Raw genomic sequence first — 21,157 nt, 5'->3', positions numbered from 1 at the left:
TTAAAAGGAAATTTCTTCTGACCTGTATGTAGCCATAAGGATCATCCCTTGAGAGGTTCACACTGACTGTGCAGAGAAAGTGAACTGGTCATGAGAAAGTCAGTCTAGGCTGACTACAAGACAGCCAACTCTCACAGTTTCATTCTGGAAGGGTAAATGCAAAGTGAAGAAGAGCTGAGAGCCAGAACCTGTCCATCATCCACAAAAAGGATCTTCTGAGAATCCATCCCCGACAAACCACACTGTTAAAGCTACAACTTTTCAGCAGTACAGAAACAAAAGCGTGACTACATCCAGAGAGCTCCCTTACAGGAACAAGGCAAGCATTTCACAGACACCCCTCCCAGCCACTGACGCTCCTTCTCCCCTATATTTCAAAAGAGGGAGCTGCACAGAGCACTTTTGTCCTTGGCTGGCAAGTCATTACAGAAACACTGTATCCTGCTCACTCTACCAGGCTCTGATGATGCTATTTAAAGCTTCAGAGTGACACGACTCAGCCAAGCACACTGCGAATACTTTTACCTACTCATTTGGAAAGTAGAGATAAAATCCTGCTCATTCACCTTGAAATGTGACTGGAAGCCATAGAGGCCACGCAGCAGGACCCCACCCTGCTACCAAAACCTTGCCATGTAAACCCAGTACAGAGCCCTTCTGCAATCCAAAGAATTTTAACATTGAAATGTAACCATAGGTGGCTTTAGTAGGCTACTAATTGTAAATGCTGTACTCTTACATACACTGAGAAATTCAACACACTTGTACATTATTAAGCACATTAGATATTAGTCAGAGAAGGGGCAAAATAGAAAACATGGATTATGAACAGTTAAATTATGAGTGGAAAACAATTAAAAATATAACTGACTTTTTTCACTAGTATGTTTATGTATTCAAAATTGGTATGCTTAGAAATAATCATTCACAATAGGTAACCTGGGAGAATCAAAATCTTGTATTAAGAATTTGTATTCTCACTTTCCAACCTAATCTTTTCAAATTCCTACAGAACAAGAAAAAAGAAATACATGCATATCTTGAGTACGCTTTACTTATTTTGAGAGATTTGTCACATGTAAACATCACCTGTTGTTCCTATTTTTATTAATGTTTTCAATATTACTTTGTCTAATAAAACAGATACCTATGAAGAATTAGGGAATTTCTACCATCTATTAGTAAGCGAGAAGTGAATGCTCCAGGAGAAACACAGAATAACTCATTTGGTCTGTGAAGTATTAGTGTGTTTTGTGCTATTAATTCAACCTAGAGCATGGGTTACCTGCAAGGAACTTAATAAAAATGAGCTTATTTGTGTGTTTGGAAAGAAATACTTTCGCGTACTTATATTGCTATGACTGTGTGATGCAGGTTTGCACGGGTTTTGGTCTCATGAGGCTATTTCTCAACTGGATTTTTTGCAAATGAACAAGTAAAGCATCTTAACCCTAGGGAACAAATCGGACAGTGATGCACACAAGAGGAGATGGAGGATCTTTGCTATGGGTGCAAGCACAGTGCTCCTCCATCTCTTCCCCACTGGGAACAGTGACAGAAGTCTAGGTTAGGCAACCTCTCATCATGGCACCTTTGGCCCAATGGGCAAATTATGCCATGTTATGTGCATGTCGGTGCTGGGTTTGGTGCAGAGCCAGTCCAAGAAAAACTACTGCTCAGCAGGCATGGATCGTCCTGCAGCAGTTTGCCATGCAGAAGGATGTACTTTTTATATCAAACCTTCCCAGAGCTTCCAGGTTCTCCATTGGTCTACACATTTCTTGTCTTTTTCACAGATGGCACAAGGCCCACAGCAACAGTATAGGTAACATAAATCTTTGCTATCTCAAGAGGAAAAAAAATAACATTCCTGGAGCAGGATATCCTCTTTAGGTGCCCTACTGCAAAACAGAAAATATTCCTTCTTGCACCAAGACCATGTAAAGCCCTTTTCCTCCCATGTGGGTGCCTCCTAGTTCTGCAGGTGCTGAGCTCGTGCGACACCCAGGCAACAGCGAGGGCAGGCAGAGCTGATGAGTTCAAGGACTTGCACATCCTTGCTTCTGTTTTGAGGGGGATTAAAGCCAGCAGAGTGTTGTTCTGTTTAGCTTGTATTTCTAGTCACTATGCTACTACTGCTCACACCAGGAGTGGGAAGAGGGATGGGTAGCCAAGAAGCAGTGAGGAAGTGCACAGAGAAGCTTGGTGGCCAAGCAATGGCAATACTCTTTTGCTTTCTTGGTTGATCTGGTACCCATGGTCTGTGCCTCCTCTGCCTCTGCCCAAAGTCACCCTTAGACGTGATCTGTGCCCACAGGATGCCGTATGACATGTGCCTGTCTTTCTCTAAACACTTGCCTACAATGTGCCACAGTCCCAGTCACAGACCTGGCCCACAGGCTGCTCCTTGCCTCACCACCACCTCACAAACACAAAGCACAAGTCATGTTAATAAAATATGCTTTTAATGTGGTCTGCCCTGGACATGTTACACTTAAACATTTCAAACTCTTTCTCAAGGCAACTTGCACCATGTTCATTATCATCTTAGGACTTTCTTCCTCATGACTGCCCATCTTCTGCAGGATACAACGAACTGTACTCCACTGTAATAGTTGAATTGCAATGTATTGCTGCAGTGAAATTCTTTGGATAAAAAGTTTCTCTTCAGTGTCTTCTTTGTTCATCTGAGATTGCCATCAAGTGGGGTTGATCAGGAATCCTTTGAAGGCTGCTGGCCATTCATAAGGGAGCTTCAGTCTCTTGGTGGATTAAGGGAACAAAAGCATCCTCCCTTGTCTGACATTATTTCCTTTTCTGTGTTTTCCGTGCCACTGCTGTGTGCAAGGCCTGCATAATAAGGTCCTCATTATTCAGGATGTTGTATTCTCCCAGCTGAACCAGACGGTCGTATGCCTTCTCAGTGTATTGGACTGAATATGTTGAATAAGGGGAACAGGAGCCGTAAAGATCAACTTTGCCATCTTCCATCTCTGACTCTGAGCGCTTCTGACCTAGGAGGAAGGGGAGACAAATCACTTTTGAAAGTTGGGAATTACTCTGGTCATAAGCAAGCAAACTTTTAACAGAGCAGGGAAAGGAGATGTCTCTCCATGGAGAGAGTTCATAATCTAAATTACTCTTGTGGGTTTTTAAAATTGTTTTTTAAACAAATGATTTTTTTTCAAACTGACAACTCAGTCCCTGGCTCAGGTGGATATCAGCTTCTTCACATAATGAGGGGAGAAAAATGGTGATTTTTTTCTGTTACGTGGGTCTACACTGCAGTTCTAAACTGTGCCTGTGGCTTACGTAAGTACATCAAAGTTACCTGCAAACTAACTATCTTGGGGATTGAAACAGGAACCCCATGACAGCAAATCTGACTTGGGAAAACAACTAGCTTTAAGCAACAGGGAGGTTTGATGTATTGGAACGAGCCAGCAGTGAAGTTTAAGTGTTGGAGTATTAAATATACTCCCTTCAATTGGGAGTTGTAGTTGTGGATGCTCCATCCCTGGAAGTGTTCAAGGCCAGGTTGGATGGATCTTTGAGTAACCTGGTCTAGGGGAAGGTGTCCCTGCACATGGCAGGGGTTTGGAGGTAGGTCCCTTCCAACACAAACCATTCTATGATTCTATGCTTTAATAGGCTGGCCATGATGTCAACCTTTTTCTGACATGCTTGATTACTTACCTGGTGCTTTGTATTTTTGGAAGGTATCATTAATTAGTGGGAAAAATAGCAGTACTGGTGCTCCTGGAGTCTCAGCTCCATCAAAGAGGTAACATTCCTTCAGGTTTTTCCTGTCTTCTTCACTCAAGTCCACTCTGGGAAAAAGGATTCCCTGCTCTGAGCAGTACTTGCAGGTCTGGTCCAGAGCCTGGATCAATGAACAGAACAGCATGAAGACCGAAAGAGGATCTCAGGGCTCAGGATTTCTTAGAGTCCAGTGACAAAGGGGGCATTTTCCAAGCTGTGTGAAAGCTCTGAGACCCCTATTGGAAAGCGCTGTGTCAGTAGAGAGGTTTTTGCTTTCCCGGAGTTCTTAGCACAAAACAGTTGTATCATACAAGAAAAACAAATATAGAGCCTATAAATGAAGTATCACACTGCAGCATTAAGCTAAAAATGCTAGTGGTTAAGACTTTTAGCAGGAGCAATATAGAAAGCACCTAAGTGTTAAAAACTTCCAGGTATGCAGCTGTTGAAGAAGAAATGGAGACTACTTCAGTTCCTCTCACCTGTATCTGGGATCCTGCACTGTAATTTAAATGCAGGATGACATCCACCTTTCTCTCTGGTTTTAAAAGTGGCATGATGCTTGTATTGATGAAAAATCCCGTATCTACCAGAGACAGGAATTCCTCTGATTGTGTCAGCTGGTTGGGAAATGTGTCTAACACAGTATCTAAAAGGAAAGATATTTCTTGCTGTAGGTGTAATAGTGCAAAACTGGTTAGCCTGTTTTCAACTCTTACACCATGACCACAGAGCCCTGACTGGTTCCTGTTTTCGGGGAAGGGGGATTCACTGTATCCCTTCTCTTCTGCCCTCCTTACCCCCAGCCCCATGCAGTTTTGGACCTGCAATCGCAACATTCATGAAGGGGGTTTCTTGTGCCTCCCCAGTACGTGTGTCTTCAAAGGGAAAAAGGGAGGACCACCATCAGGACCTGGTGCCCCTGCCTTGGGAGGTGTGTGCCACCAGCAAACCATTGGCATGGAGCTTAACACCACGCCATGCTACATCCCACTGTGCCACAACTGATTGATCTAATAGTGATTCTGCCCAACCACAGCCTCTAACCTTGGAGAATGGGTTTAATATCAACTCTGGGTTTCGTTTTGTTCTGCTTGTTTATCCTCTCCCCAGGCACACAGCTCTTCTGTTACCTTTCCATCTGCAGAAGTGTTTGTTCTCCAGGTAGTCATTATGCATCTGGAAACCCTTTAGGAAGCTGTGCTCCTGGGCGACACTGAGGCGGTCGGTGAGAGCACCGCGAAGAGCACTGCCCAGGGGGCCAGGAGGGGTGAACAGGCGAGTCCTGAGCTCGTGCGGCTTCAGCGATAGGAGGGGTTCCTCGTCTGCACAGCGAAAAGGTGTTAAATTCTACCTGCCTAGAGCAAGGTCATCCCCAATATGCCAAAGTTAAGTAGTAAAAATCAGTGTTTTCTTTATTTAAAAGGTCTGGGATGAAAAGACTCCATGAGCACAAGTGACCAAATGAAAAAGAAAATAAAATGCTACTCTTACCAGCCAAATACCATTTTCTTACATAGTCAAGATGTGGATAAAAAACAAAACCCAGTATCAGGCACCAACAAAAATCTGCACCAGACGTTGTGGAACACTTGTGGAACAGGCTGAACGTAGGCTTTGGAAAAGGGTAACTGTTGTACTTATTTGGATAACAGTAGCTCCTACTTAACATAGTCAAGATGTTTTTGCTTTATTAATCATTTACAGATCAATCTTACTATTTCTGAACATTTTACTCATCTGCCAACATCGGTGTTGAACCCTCAGTGAGCACATAGACCACAGGACTGGAGATTTTTACATTATCCAATTATGCTTTGCAGTATGAGACTTTGAATCCAATTCATTCTGGAAAGGAAATGTGGCGTTTGAAGAAACACTCCAAAAAATGCCAAATACACGGCGCACATCTCACATAGCAGATGGTGTGTGATGGTTTGTCTAATGTTAACTCTATCTAAGGATAAATACACAGTAAGGAAGAAGTATGATCATTTACCTATATTGTCAATTTTATCACGGGTCCACCTGTGCCAGAAATCTTCTGATGAATGGGACAAATTCCAGATATATAACACATTCAGTGAAAATAAACTACTCCACATGCCTGTAAAAGGAAAGAGCTTTCTAACTCAAACATTCACACATCATGAATTTCAAAACTGTTATCATGAGATTAAATTTGTGAGGTTTATGCTTTTCTTTAGTTTGTTTTAAATGGATGATATGTCATTCTTATTTGGCTACTGTTTTTTAAACCTTATTTTGATATCCAGTTTTTGTTTTATGGTACTTAGGGATGGATATATATTTTAACAAATGGTGAGATTTTTGTGAATTAATATGATTTAAGAAGCCTAGGTTTTCAGGAAAAAAACCAAGTAGAACAAGGCTTGTATAAAAGGAAAGAATGAAAGTTTGCAATCTGAGAGATTTGATGGGGAACTGTATTGATAAGGGTCTAACTACAATGTGATCTCACAGCTTCTGCATTTCATAGAATCATGGAATGGTTTGGGTTGGAAGGGACTTTAAAGATCACCCAGTTCCAACCCGCCTGCCATGGGAATAAGCCTGTTAACACACCGAGGGATCAGTTTTGACCAGGCATTTTAGAGCTTGAGAAACAATTTCTCTGGTTATCCCTTAGAGCACAAGTTCTCACTGGTTTTTGTTTCAGGAAGTGCAAATGTATGCATGTCCAGCATAGGCTTAGGCTAAAATAGTTCAATGTGTCCCTCACTCTGAGTGAAGTGGCCAGTTGAAGACAAGTTTGCATCTCGAACCAGTCACAAGTTTACAGCTTGTCTCTTTGTCTGGAAAACACGTACCCATGCTCCACTTCAGTCAATAGCAAAAATACTTCTGGATATGACTATGCTGTTTTCCCCCCAGGCTTGCCCAGGCAAGGTGGAAACTGGAGCCAGTTTTGTGTGGCCAAAGCAGACGCTTTGGAGCAGGGGAGACCTGGCATGCTCAAGCACACCCGGATGCAGCAGAGAATCAGCATGGAGGCCCATGTAAACTGTCTATAGGAAGCACACAAATTACTGACTACCTGTGAGACAGGCAAGAGGCTCTGGAGTTCACCCTTCTGGAGTAGCATCAGCAGAACCGTGGATTCCCAGGGACCTGAATTTTATGGTTGGACCGGAAGTGGTACTATATATTTTTATTCAAAACTAGCTTTAAAAATTAAAATAAGTATTTGTCTGTCACTGAATTTTCTTTTTTACAGTAAACTGCATCCATTATAGTAAGTATTAATTCACGTTTCTGGTGAAACTGCCCTGTTAGTCATGCACCAGTGCTTTATTAGTGCTTGGTTTATATATCTCACAATTAAAAAAAAAAAAAAAATCATTCAGATGTTTTTAAGACAATAGCTTACCTTCTAAGAAGCAGATCCTGGATTCAGGGACCTTCTTCATCAACCGACCCATGAAGAACTCGCTGCCAAAATCCTCAGCACGAACAAAAGCTCCGTATTTTTGCAATCCCACCTCATAGGGGGTGAACTCCACCCATTCTGTGAAAAGGAACACAAAGAAGAGGACGATGTTTTATTACAGCATCATTACATGTAATGAAAGGAATTCAAAATGAAAACAATTTCTGCAGTTAAGTCTAATATTTCAGACCAATAGCAATGAGTTATAAGCTTGAACATGAAAAGTCTTTGGAATATTTTTGAGTCTGTTGCATAGATAGTCAAACTTTCACCTGATCAGAAGGACATTACACAAATACACATCAGCTGAGGTTCTGTTCTTTAAACGAAAGGGCTTTTCTTAGGCTATCTAAAATTATTGTCCCAGGATTTACCAGCTTAAAGATAAGGACAAATGGCTCTCAGAAGTCTCAAAATTACCTTTGAAATCCAGAGTGCTATGGTTGTTCTTGACGTTGACTGCAGTATAGATAGGCAATGGGTTCTGACCACGATCAATGGCCCGTTGCTGATCAGAGAGTCTATGGTTGTCTTTCTGTGATTCCAGAAATATGGTTACACTGAGACGAAAACTGGCAGGGGAACTTTTTCTCTGCATCTGAGCTTGTAGGGCAGAAAAATGCCCTCTAATGCCTCTAATGTATAATGTGTGCTGGACTTAAATTCTGAAATGTTCCATATTTTTCAAAATTCCTGTAAACATTTTGTTACTGAAATATCTGCAGACATCCAATCTGATGACAGATTTTTTTATGACCCATTAGGATGAAAATAGAAGGAAATGATGACGAGCAGAGAGCAATACTTTTGGTATAAACCAGCTTAACGTGTTAAGCTGCAAGTTTACGTAAAACCTCTCACAAATTTCAAAAGTCTGCAGGTCCATTTGATAATATCTCTCATGGACATTAAGATATTATCTGTGATTTTGCTATTTCTAAATAAAATACTTGTAGAATATGCCAAAAAAATCTCAAAACATAATATTTTTTCACAATGTTAATCTTGAAGTTTTCTCCGAAAAACACATCCAAAAATCTCACAAGCAAGAATGCTGATTTCCACCATGTTTGGATATCTATAAGGCTGCCACCAAATGTTTTGGAAATGGCTGTGCATTGGCATACACACAGTCTTGTAACAAACTGCTTTTCTCAGAACAAACAGAAAACTATCTTCTCCAGAAATTAATTTTCAGAAAATTGTAAGCCCCTGTAAACGCTGCTTTATGACATACTGTACCCCATCATGTAACAAAGATTCCAGGACAAGTCCCCAGAGATCTATAAAAGATGTTTTGCGGCCCTCTCTTTTCCGTTGACATAGCTGCTTTTTGTAGTACTTCAGATATTCCAAGGAAAGGGAATTTATTTTGCATTTTGTCATGTGTTTTCGAGCCTCACTGATTTGCTCGTCGAGATCCTTTTGTGACCAGTCAGCATCCCTGTACAAGTTTGACATAGTCCTAGGAAGAGGAAATATATACTGAAGAGGGAAAAAAACACACCAAGGTTTGAAGTAGACAATGGTTACATTTTATGTTTCTATTTTAAATTCTGGATTTGAAATTAAGTAAACGGTTCATGTTTTCAGTTCCCTAAGAAACTATCATGTTCCCACTGAAGTCACAGTCATTATCCCTGTCAAAATGGCTTAAGCAATTTGTTGGTTGCTGTTGCAAATTGTGTGACCTTCCCCCATGAAAATACTTGAATGTGTTCAATTTTGGATGAACATAAAAAAATTAGGGGTACTGAGAAGGTATTATAGGTAGACTACTGCATGTCAGCCCCAGCCTACTTCAGTGCATTGGTGTCAACAGGAAGACTCCATCCAAGAGCTGCCCAGTCCTACTTACCATGTAGTACCAGACAAGCCAGTCAGGTATGTGGCACAGTCCAAGACATTGAGTTTCTTGAGCCCCCGCAGACTGCCATACAGCGCGGTCAAAGATCTCATCCCTCCTCCCGTAGTCATGATGGCCACCACTGGGGTCTGTGCAACACACGAGCAGAAAGGGCTGATGTCAGACAGAAAACTGCAGCTGACAGCGGCTCTCAGTAGAGACCTCCTACTACACAAAGCCTGACACCACCACACATGCCTGGACACCCACTTCTTTCCGAATGATTTCTACTGAAACATAAGCTACCGTTTATTTCATAAAGGAGAACAGGAATAAAAGTAATGATGATTTTTGCTCAGGTAACTGATACTTGTCTCCAATGTGCTCAATACAGATGTTTGGTAAAAAACAAATGAAAAGTGCATTAACTCAAACCAAAATAGACAGTAAAAGAGAAAAAATCAGTTGTAAAGGCAGGAATTAAAAAGAAATCTCCCAGGTCAAAGAGAGGAGGAAGGATTATCAACAAGGATAACAATGGTCGGGTAAATACTGTGGAAGAAGCCATTTCTATATAAGGAATATCCAGCCTGGCTTGCAATGAAAGTGTAGAGGAAAAGAGTTAAATGCAGGACAGCAACTATAAAGGACGCAAATGGCAGGGTGATATTAGAGGTATGGGGCAGTATTAGATGCGAAAATAAGTTTAAAGATGAGGAAAGACCAGAATTAAATGGGAAGAAAAAGAGGTCATATTATGCAGTTATCCCCACTGCTAAGAATTCATTAGATGTTTTGAATATTTGCCCTACAGACCTCGTGGTCCAGCAGATCCTGTTCCAGCTGCAGGACCTTCTTCAAGGCAGGAGCGACATACTTCTGCCTTTTGCATAGAAAGTCTTGCTCCTGCACACAGAGGTCAAACCCTAAACGCACATCAAGATGGTCTGGGCTGGAGGAGATCAGGAAAAAAGGATATTTTGTTTTATTATTAATAGACAAGCTCAGAGTTTCCAATACAAGAAAATCAACTTGATTCACAAAGTACCACATTTACAGGAGGAGCCTTTCCTACACTCCCAAGCAGATATAGTGTTACATGAAGAAATGATGGAAAGAGGGACTGCTAAATTTCTAAGCAGCTATCAAAAGAAAACTTAAGGGAAGACATTCCTGCAGATAATTTCTGAGACATCTGTTGTCCGGATTCTCTCATAATTTACTCTGCACTGACACCTGTAGGAAAAACTTCTCGCATTTGTCTTGAAGTAGACAGCGAAGTTTGCCTACTTCATGATCAACAGTACCAGGTGATCAGCTTGCAGTCTTACACAGTGTTAAAGACTGTGCTGAGCATAACACCGTCTAGCGTAATTGGTTTGTAATATTATTTCTTCTATTTTATGCATCTTTTTCATTATTCATGTCTCAGTATGGATTATACACAGGTGTTTTTAATTTTACACATATGGTATGCTTCCAGCTCACATGAATTCCACATCACTTGGTCACACAACCTACTGTCCTCTTGTGAGTGCCTCCTCCCCAGTAAAGAGCAAAGGGCAAGATGAGTTCAGCTAAGGACAAGTTAGCCTCCAAGAGTGGCCAAGTCTCTTACCAGTCTTCTGCCTTCACATATAAATCAAATCGTTTATCCTGGAAAGCGAGAACACAAACCGTGTAAGTGTGACAACTGCTTTAGCACTCCTCCCCTGCAGCCGTCCTAGCAATGCAGGTATAAATCAGGAGCTCTGAATATTACAGCAGCATATGCGAATTGACCGCAGTGGTTTATTGTCAGGGAAGTTGTTCAGTAATTCCCAGTGTTTCCTAGTGAATGTAACGTCTGAGGACAGGTGTTGTTTATAGACGAAAGTAATGATAATGTATACTTTACCCATCCCTACTAACATTACCTCGCTTGGGCAGCTGGCCAGGCTGCGGCCACTATTACTCTACACAGCAGCATTTGCTCCTCCCTTTCCATGGCTTCTACCCCACAACAGCTGTGATCTTTCCATTCTATATAGATTTTTTGTAACCGTGGATCTAAAAGTGCTTTGAAAAGCATGGTCAGCATCAGCAAGAGACTGGCACTACATCAGTTAGTTCAGGTGCCCCACTGGTACGTTAGAAGAAAAGCAGAGCCTCAAAATTTATTATGAAGTAAGATCAGGATGGTGTAACAAGGATCCCCTGTATTCCCACTCACCTTTGCTAAGATTGTGTTTTTTCCACTTGGAAAGGAATGAAGTTCCATGTTTGGAGAGCCTGTATAAAACACATGGGAGCGCTGAAAAAATACAAATATATCCAAGTTTATATTGTAAGGAATGTCACTCTCACAATGCAAATTAATGTTAATATTTGTGGTGCATGTTAGTTTACATGCCATTATTATGTTTTATAAAGTCCGGTTATAACCTACAAAGGAGGGAGGTCGTTTCTTCCCTGGTAGCGTAACATCCAGCGTTGGCTGCTTGTATCTGGCATAGTGGAATTTGGCAGGAGAGGAGGAGCTGAAGGCCAGGTCAGATCCCAACATAATGTCTTGGGTGCCCTCATAAGAGCCTTGCACTTTAAAGGAGAATTCTTTCTCTAAGGAAGTGACACAAAAGCAGACACAGAGTAGCGTTCTCATCAAAATTGGAAACAAAGCTTCTTACAGGGACTATCACAGGGCTGTTCTCATGTTTCAGATTTGTTAGTTGGGGTTTTTTTTCATTCTTACATTAAGCCAACTGCCTTCATAATATTAACACATCATGACTTAAAAATAGCTGATGGAGAAATAACCTCACTTGGTAAAGATTTCTTCTTTTTCTTCTTCGTCTTCTTTCCAACCACCTGGACTTCCAAGCAACAGATTTTGCGAGACTGTAAGAGACATGAATAATAAAACACTTCATGGCAGGGAATTTCCAGTCTCAGATTCTGTTAGCTAGTCTACGCTCCTACTGATGATGATACAAATGCTATACAGGCAGTGCACTTTGTCCCAAGGAAAACATTTTCTCTCAACCACGACCTTGGTTTCAGATGCTGGCTAGAACAGGAGCATTCTCTGAGACACTGGACGCAGCCAGGGCAAGGCTGGGGGTGCAGCATGGATGAACAGGGCTTGCAGAAGGGAGAAAGTAAGGGCAAAGTGAAGAACAGCACCCCCAGAATCCCGACAGAGATGCAGAGGACTGATTTAAACAAACATAATGAGGAAACAAAGCTAATGAGCAAATGGCATAGTCGGAAAGTCTGCAGGAAATGGTGTGTGTCTGGGATGGGACAAACCCCGTTGCTCTGACAATACGGGAATTTGTGAGGAGTGATGTCCAAGGGAGAGTTCACTGCTGCACCGATGTCTCGGACCTAAACCACTTCCATGTGTTGCCTTTGCAACACCAGAGGGTTGCTAGCACAGGGACTCTCCCTGCTGTTCCAGCCCCAGCCTCTCCACAGGTGCCATCCATGAGGATGTGTCGTGAGGCAGATGATGAAGTGTGAAATCACAGTGTTTCAGTCAAAGGGTATGTTGGCCTGATGACTGTGAATCAAGTGAAACAAGTGTGGCAACAGGACAAGAAAGATGACAAAGCATGACACTCACCACTAGTACTCCATTAGTAATGATGGTTTCAGGAGGGCCTGAACTAGGAAACAGAAAGAAAAATACGTTCTTAATAACTCAGTATAATTATGGTATAATTAATGAGCCACACCCTTCTCCTGATTTTCCTCTTGCTTATTTTTAGCTGCGTATTGGATTTGAACAAAAAGTCCCAGGAGACTTGTGGTACAAGTTTCCTCTCCTACTCTACTCTGTCAAGGCACAATTGTCATCCTACCGGCTCATCCAGACCTGGAGCTCAGCAAAAAAAAAAAAAGGTACTGCGGGGGCAAACTGCATAGTGATTTTATCCTGAGCCCCAAGCTGAGGTTGCAGATGGTTTCAAGGAATCAATTTTTTTTTAAAATTGCCGTTTGTTGGAGGATGGGACAGAAAGGGCTCTAGATCAGCAATCCAGTGTGTTATTCCATGTTGTGCTTTGAAGGGAGGCGAACCCCCCCGCTGACCTTAAAGACAAACTTGTAACAGAACAGCAGTCCTAGTATCCTGGTCTTCAATAGCATTCATTACGCTAGGCAAAGAAAAGGTTTTAGGGTCTGCCTAAAGTTCATGGAAGGTCATTCTGGCACAGACCAATTCATCACACAGCTCATAGCACAGGTTACTCCGGAAACCATGTTCATCAGCAGCATTGTCAAGAAATGATGCACTCTGGACAATTATACTAGATTATTTCATGCCTCTGAATTGCTGTTTCTTTTTGCTGCAATTTATGTTGCACTTCATGTTTACTCACATATTATCCAATGCAAATCCCACCTCAAGCTCCTCTTGTCTCTGGAAAATAAAGAAAGGAAAATGTTTTTGGCACTAGTCTGCTGACAGTTCTCATAATGCAAGTTCTCATTCTGGCAATATAGGTGTGCATGCACTATTTGTGACTGGCAGAGCATTTAAAATAGAGGCACCCACCCCCTCACATCTGTGTGTCTTGAGCCTCAGGTTTCTTCATCGATAGGAAGATTCTGGATGCCTGTGGTTGTAGTTTTTAACAAAGAAAGTAGTTGGCTTGCCTGTTTCTGTTGGGGCACAAGGGACAGACCCAGGTGGAGATGCTGTCTCATACCGAGTCTGCCAGCAAAGAGAAAGAGGGTCTGCTGAGGGGATCAACCAAACCCTTCTGGTGTAAGGAGGGGAAATGGTGACAGACAAAGCAGCTGTGGAAGAGGGCAACTGCTTTTCTTGGCAACGTGCTGAGGGCATTAGGGCAGAGGTATATCTGACATTAAGGCCTGGTCTGTGGGGTGGTGGAGAAGAGTATAATCCCTAGGTGGAAGAAAGCGCAGGTGAGGTGAAAACAAAGGTGGGGACAGAAGGGATGATGAACAGAGAAATGAGATCATGCTGTAGGTTACTTAGTTGCTCAAATTACCTATTGCATTAAACACACCAAAAAGTTATTAATATAGGACACAAAAAAACCACAAAGGCCTGAAGAGTATAAGCTCTAAGTACTGTAGCTGTGCAAATGCAGTAATGAATTGGATGTGGCACCTCTAACCACTCAGACAGTAATGAGCTGGGTTACAGCTAGCCAAATGTTTCTATTTTACCAAGGGCTAGTGGAAGTCCACACACCACTCCACTGCTATTTTGCAGAGAAAGAAATGGTCAAATAAGGCATTTAAAGATAATGAACTGTGGAGTGGAGTTTGGGTGTGTGTACATAAGGTAATTAATCAACTGAACGTTGCATGACAGATGCACAAGAGACTGGGAGGGAACTGGAAAAGGAGAAGGAGGGACAGAACATACCAGGGGGTGGGATGTGTGACTATCAGAGCCTCCCTGGACATTCAAAATAGGAATACTTCTCATTGCCAAGCTGAGTGGCATGACTTAGACACCTTATTTAAACACCCATGCCACAGTCCATAATTAGTAACTAGTCTGGTTCGACACTTGGTTTGATCATAGAGTTATTACTTCCTAATTACTAGGTTAAGTAACAAGTTATGACAAAAAGCATCATGTACTGGCCAGGACACACTCCTTGATCCTCAATGGGGACAGGCTCAGCAAAGTGACAATTTTGCAAAGACACCTGAAGTTTGTGAGCCTCTGTGGCCAACACTAAACCCTTCAGTGTGCCTACAGATCCGGGTGCGAAGAGGCTTTCCCACGTCAGAGTGAAAAACAGCTCCCTTTTATGTGTCTGGGCAGTCCATGCACAAGAAGGAAAAGAAGGAAGATTTTGCAAATAATATTTTAAACAGAAAAGCAGACAAACATGTTCTTGCCAACCTACTCCATTTCTTATTTCAGACCTCACCTGTGAATCGCACTTGAAGTGCATGAAGACTTGCTCTCCCAGGGAAAGTTTGGCTATATCGAAGTACACCGTGAAGAGGTGGTCATCTTGAGTAACCACGTCCTTATCATAGAGCGCCAGCTCCAGCACGTTCTGTGAAGGGAAGGGAAGGACTTTAGAAATGTGTCAGGTTTCTTTCAAAGCAGGAGATCCTGGGGACAGCTTTTTTAGTCAGCTTTTGTGGGGTGGCCACTCCTCACAAAAGCTGACTAAAAAAGCTGTCCCAATAAATAAAGTTTACTGTCCCCAGAAAGTAAAGAAAGAGAGCAGGAAGGGAAGAAGGTGGAGGGGAAATGAACTCCATGTAGGCATCTGCCTATGAGGAGGAACGAGGGGATTTCACAGGTGTCTCAAAGGTCATATCCTACCCATCGCTGAGATAGATACTTGTCTTTCATGGCATTGAAAACATCGTAAGGATATGTGTTACTCCCATATTGTTCTGCATCTTTCTTTGCCTCTTGAGAAAATTACTTATGTCCCCTTTGCAAAAGGATAAAACCTGGCAGTTGCTCCCTAGGTCACAGTTAACAGGGAAGTCACAGCTCAGTACCTTGACCTGACTCTGGATCCTGAAGTAGAAGGTTTCGTTCCAAACTGGATCTTTGCAGTTCTTGATGGTTTTAGTCTGAAATTTGTCAGTTGAAGCAGTTGGCAGCCACAGGCTCACATAGCAATCAGTCTGGCTTACTGTATGTTAAAAAACACAAACACATCTAACATGAAGATTTGCTCTAGAAGAAAGAATGAATTGAACAACAGGAAGCTTTTCTTTCAAAGAGAGAGAGACACTGATACATGACGACATATTTGTCCAAAATAAACACTACAATTTAGGTAACAGGAATGGAGAAAAAAGAAGAGGGCCATGATTATTCTCTGAATAAATATGACTAGAGATATAACCTATGCATTAAAAACAAAGAGGTTTCTCCTCCTTCTATCTCATCAAGCAATCAGTTTAGCCTGGAATAAAATAATTCAGGACAAACACAGCACCCTATATCTGCAAGGGTTAAGGAAACAAAGTGATAGCTTCTATTTTAGCCAGACTAAGCACTAAAAAAAACCCAACCCAAAACATAGAAAAAAGTGCTTCTTGATTTCTGCATAACTAAAGCTATAATCTTCTATTATATTTCAGTTGCAGGCCACCAGAAGTGAAGCTACAAAATGTAACAATACCTAACAGGTTGGTTAGCTTTTACACAGGGAATCGGGGTACAGTAATTTGGATTACTTAGCCTTGAGAAAGCTTTAAGCACAAGCTAAGTTTGAGATAAGGCTACTCCATTTTTCGATATTTGCTCCGTTATCTCAACCAGTTTGTGTCCTTTGTTACATGGATATACTCCAGAGGAAGACACAGGGCACCTTTCCAAACTTCTTGCTTTCAAGACTGCAGAGCTTTCCTTGCTCCCTTTGGGGCTGCAGAGAAATATGTGCAATAGGTACAACTGTGACCTTATAGAGTCACCTCTGTGCAGAACAGGGCTGATGCAAAGAAGAGCAGCACACTATGTTCACTGTTGAGACCAGTATGACAGTGAGGGGACATTCTCCATCATGGAAGAAATGTAGAAAACACTTCTTCTTGGAGCAGGACTAGCTAGTACCCCATGAAGGTTAAGGAAGCCATACAGAGCACTGCAGATACTTACAGACATCTGCTTGGTGGATATTTCTTGCTCTTATGACTCTTATAGTCAGTAAGTAACACAGAGATGATTCTATCTGCAGGGAAAAAAAACCAACAAACCAACAAACATACAAAAGACAGGAACAAATGCTAAAGGTGGATAGCATATTTAGAAGACAGAAATGATCAAGAGAGAGAAATACCCAAATCATGAACAACTTAGTTGAATTTTTCTATGTGACTATGAAATGGACAATACATTTATTTTCCTACTAATATCTAAATCAAGTTCTAGACTGAAAGGCTTCTCTACTTTTATAGCATGATAATTGGATTTGGATATGTGGATTTGTTTTATTATAGAGAACGTATTTGTTTTCTAATGAAAATCTAGCTGCATAAAGCGGTAAGGGTCACACTCAGCTTGGGAGGGGATTTACTTGCTACGTTTCCAAGGTAGAAAATGAAAAGCTGCCTTAGGCTTTTTGCAGATGATAAAATTGTCATTGTGGGAATCACCTCCCATCCTGTTATTACACGTGTTCAGTCTCCTGAGCTATGGGATATGATTTTCTCATGTTCCTACTCTTTTAAATGTGCAGTTCTCCCCAGAGTTAAATGCTGACCTCTGATGCCCACGCTACTTCTAATGTCAGAGGAGAGATCTCTGCTTTGCGCTTCCACCATGCTACTCACTATACATGTGTTTTTCATTTGTGGTGACATAACTGTCCCTCTTCAGCTAAGCTCAACTCTGACTTTTTCTTAGGCTTCACTCTTTCATATTAGCTCATGTCTCCCACATTAACACCTCATGCTTTACTTCATGGCCTCTCATATTGCTGTTCTGGTCTCATGTTGGAGCCCAAATGCTATTGTCATCCTTACATATTCCTTCTTTTACCATAAAATAAACAAATTAATACCATTAATCTCCATTTCCAACTAACCTTTTATTTCTAGAGTCATGGAAAGGGAGAAATGACACAATATGTTGGAACAGATATCAGCAAGAAAGTTTTGCTCCAAAAGTTCTAAAATACAAAAGGCATTTAGTGCAACTACAGGGACACAGACAAGTAATGACACCACCTCCTTACTCCACCTATACTGCAAAATGACTATAAAAGGACCATTGGCCGTCCTGAAGTGACGTTCTCATGACACTGACCTCATTAGTCCCATTGAGAAGGAGACATGACACAGGCACTTCAGGAAAGGAGAGCAGTACTTTTGCTCTAGTTGGCCCTGAGCAAAGCAATTTGGTATGTACTATGCTAATAATGTGCCGTGTTTACCGTCTGTAAAAAGTGAGGTACATTAGTGCTTACAGGCTCGATGGAATATAAATCCATGTGGTGTCTCTCATAATGTTAAACCTGAGTGTATTAATGCATGTGACCAGGGCTAATAAATATATGTTGTCCAGGTCGGGGGCAGTTTGCAAGTAGGCTAATGAAGAACCAGGTAAAAGTAGCCTTGAGGTAACCAAAGCACCTCAGCCTAGGAAAAGGCACCAAAGAAACTTGTGCTGTTTGGCTGCACAGCAGGTGACTGAGTGCATAAATCAAGGATGTCAAACCGCTACTAAGAGTCCAAAGAGTAGCTGTGGATAAGACCGTCAAAGGCACTTGTATTCATGTCTAAAATCTAGCTCCTAAGGCACAGAAATGAGGCAGGTACAGGTGGAAAATGTTCAGTAATTACAGAGCCAGTGGCTGGGGCTGACAACGGTTGGCTTTGGAGAAGGCACTTTCCTGGAAGAACTCAACTTGGTTTCATGGATCGGGTCCCCTGGTGCCAGCGTCATGGCCTGTGGTGATCCCAAAGCATCAAGGAGGGAGTGCAGACTGGACAAAGTACTCAGGTTTGTAAGTATGCCCAGTCATAACCAGGGAGTCTTGGCTTAGACATCACATTGGTATAAATAACAAATGGACAAAATTCTGTCAGTGGAGTGAGTTTTGCCTAAAGAAGCTTGGTAGGTTTGTTTTGTTCTTCTGAATCTGCTGTGATCCTCACAGTGTAGTGAGTTGTGTTTTAGGGTGCATTTTCTCATCTTTGGGTTTTCCATTCAACTAATCAACAGAAAGGGTTGACTAGTCCTTAAATCATAAGCACGACATCTGTTGCTCAGCAGCTTAGCTTGAAACAGAATAAGGGACAGTTCCTAATTATTACTAAATGGCCTCAAACTAGAGAGAACAAGGTCAAAAAATCTTTTTTCAGCACATCTGGTCCTCTCATTTCCTAGAGGAGATTTTATATAACATGTCTGAAGTCTCTTGGAAAATTATTAGTTTTTTTAAAGGCCAGAAGAAGGATTAATTCAGGAAATCAGGTGTTGAAAATACACTTCAAGATTGTTCCATACTCTTTGTGGGAGTAAGCGGCACAACTTCACAACTATCACTACACTGGCAGTAAATTTGCCCTTGTGCTTTAGCAAGATGTATGTAGCAGAAAGCCAATTCAAATGCATCCTTTCAAAGCTATGAGTCTTATTAAAACAGGGTTCATTTCCCTTGTGCCAAGGATAGAAAACAGCCCTAGGACTTTAACATGAAGCAAGACTGCATAAGTGAAGCGATCAAAATGATAAGTGGGACAGTGTTTCATGGCGGGAGCTGGATGGGTTATGGTAGCTAATTAGACTGTTTGGCAGATGCTGAACCCTATCTGTTCTCACCCAGGCTCCACCCATCAGGAAGGTCTTTTAGAGTTTTCTTTTGAAATCCTCTTTTGCGGTACCTTTGTAACAGGAATCTGCTGTTCCCCATCAGGATTCAGCCACATAATCGCTTCTCCTAGCCGATCGGTTTGAGTGATCAGCTCCTGCAAAAAGAACGGCCAACGTTACTCCTGGAGAAATCATCCTGTCTCTTAAAAGCAATCCTCATCAGGAACGGAGAACTGCAGAACAGCAGCAAAGGGGAGCCCATGGTCAGTGCTGGCCGTAGAGCCTTGGAAGACAGAGTGTCCTGTGTCCTGCTGTGTCCGGTGCCCCTGCCTGCACCATGCTTGCCCCAGCAAGCCTGAGAAGAGGCGTAGCAGCCAGGTAAGGTCCACCCTTTGCATGACATACGGGGAGGGAAGGCAGCTCCTGGCCCTGGCTGTTAAAGGCACAGCAAACCTGTCTCCCATAAACACACCCTGTCATTAATCTTTCACCTTGAAGCACACCTCCATGCTCTTTAATACTTAATCTAAGGTTGCACATATCACGTCTCTAAAATGAAGAAAACCACCAGATATACAAAGTGATCCCTTTGTAAATACACTCTTACTCCCCAGGTAGTTTTCACTTCCTTCCTACGGCTCGTTACCATTTTTTTAAAATTCAATAATAAGTTTTTTGAAGTTTTCGACAATAATTTTTTTTGAAGTTTTCTATAATAAGTTCTCTTCATCCTGTGCACAGTCAATTATAGTCAATGGTAGGTCAAGAAAGTAGTACCATCTTTGCGCTACGTGCAGCATAACCAGCTGAGATCCCAGATGCCTTGCTTTGCTCTGCACCCTTCTTACCTGAGACAAAATGCCATCTTGCTCCATTGTGGTCGCTGTCATGTATATGTCCAATGTTATCTGCGGCAATGCAATTTCACATCTCCCAGCTACCACAGACGCCAACAGTTTAAATGTCTCATATGCAGGTGAGCAACTGTTTTATAAACTGACTCAGAGCCCCACCTCTGCCTGATTTCTTAAACCCAGTTATTCCCCTCCCATTTTCTTATACTAGGAAACTGTACCCTGTGGTCGAATAAGTAGGAAAAAAATACATTTGCCTGCACAGTAAGTAGAAGTATGCTGTTTGAGTCACTGCCCAATAATGGCCAATGGCAGGTTTATGACTAATGGTAAGAGAAGGATGCCCTTTTATCTGAACACTGACCTTTCCACTTAGCAAGACCTCAAAGCCTACAGAAATACATACTCTGTAATAAGATGCAGCAAAGCTACATGGATGGGATTTAGGTTATCTGTGACAGTAAGCAGATAAGCTACAATAGCTAATGGAAAAAAACGATGGACAACACTTGCTCTCAGACTAAACTGGTTCTTGCAAAAGGCAGTTTAAGGGTTTCTTTACCACATGCCCGTGCAACCCCAGGTCTAGGCGTGCAGAGCAGACACACTCATACAGTGGTTTATATCTACTCAGCTTTGGTCCACCCGGGCTAAGTCTCTCCTCAAGTCATTGTATTCTTCTCCCCTTCTTTCCTATGGCTTGTTATAATTATTTTTGTTTAGAGGAAGAGTCCTGAAGCAGTGACTTTCCTTAGCTTAGCTCCACCCCCTGTGAATAACTTCTGCACCACTTTACGGCTCAGACTGGCTGTAATCTAGCTGCATTTAAGCGCCCGTGTCTGACCCAATGAACCCTGCCAGCTAGAGGCAAAACTCAGCACCAGCCACACACGCTGCCCTCTGCACCATCCCTGGCACACCTGCAAAGCCACCGTCGTGGCAGGACACCTATGCCTGCCGCTGTGAGCACCCAGCTGACCCCTATACCA

General features: G+C 42.1%; 1 protein-coding gene across 1 annotated transcript in view; it reads right to left on the bottom strand.

Moving 5' to 3' along the window:
• Nucleotides 1-2,805: 2,805 nt before the first annotated feature.
• LOC128908251 (uncharacterized) overlaps nucleotides 2,806-21,157 on the bottom strand; it is a 58,186-nt gene continuing 39,834 nt past the window's right edge. The window contains exons 23-43 of the mRNA XM_054198055.1: nucleotides 20,163-20,222; nucleotides 19,386-19,469; nucleotides 16,657-16,729; nucleotides 15,549-15,685; nucleotides 14,957-15,088; nucleotides 13,421-13,461; nucleotides 12,664-12,706; nucleotides 11,861-11,936; nucleotides 11,488-11,657; nucleotides 11,272-11,352; nucleotides 10,678-10,715; nucleotides 9,876-10,011; nucleotides 9,072-9,208; nucleotides 8,456-8,678; nucleotides 7,634-7,748; nucleotides 7,154-7,291; nucleotides 5,762-5,869; nucleotides 4,896-5,087; nucleotides 4,245-4,411; nucleotides 3,697-3,883; nucleotides 2,806-3,014 (exon numbers count right to left, since the gene is read on the bottom strand). Coding sequence (XP_054054030.1) covers nucleotides 2,806-3,014; nucleotides 3,697-3,883; nucleotides 4,245-4,411; nucleotides 4,896-5,087; nucleotides 5,762-5,869; nucleotides 7,154-7,291; nucleotides 7,634-7,748; nucleotides 8,456-8,678; nucleotides 9,072-9,208; nucleotides 9,876-10,011; nucleotides 10,678-10,715; nucleotides 11,272-11,352; nucleotides 11,488-11,657; nucleotides 11,861-11,936; nucleotides 12,664-12,706; nucleotides 13,421-13,461; nucleotides 14,957-15,088; nucleotides 15,549-15,685; nucleotides 16,657-16,729; nucleotides 19,386-19,469; nucleotides 20,163-20,222 — 2,547 coding nt within the window. The remainder of the gene's footprint in view (nucleotides 3,015-3,696; nucleotides 3,884-4,244; nucleotides 4,412-4,895; nucleotides 5,088-5,761; nucleotides 5,870-7,153; nucleotides 7,292-7,633; nucleotides 7,749-8,455; nucleotides 8,679-9,071; nucleotides 9,209-9,875; nucleotides 10,012-10,677; nucleotides 10,716-11,271; nucleotides 11,353-11,487; nucleotides 11,658-11,860; nucleotides 11,937-12,663; nucleotides 12,707-13,420; nucleotides 13,462-14,956; nucleotides 15,089-15,548; nucleotides 15,686-16,656; nucleotides 16,730-19,385; nucleotides 19,470-20,162; nucleotides 20,223-21,157) is intronic.

Source organism: Rissa tridactyla, chromosome 4 (assembly GCF_028500815.1).
Source record: "Rissa tridactyla isolate bRisTri1 chromosome 4, bRisTri1.patW.cur.20221130, whole genome shotgun sequence".
NCBI classification, from domain to species: domain Eukaryota; kingdom Metazoa; phylum Chordata; class Aves; order Charadriiformes; family Laridae; genus Rissa; species Rissa tridactyla.
The sequence above is the reverse complement of the archived record's forward strand: the minus strand, read 5'-3'. Positions and strand labels throughout refer to the sequence as shown.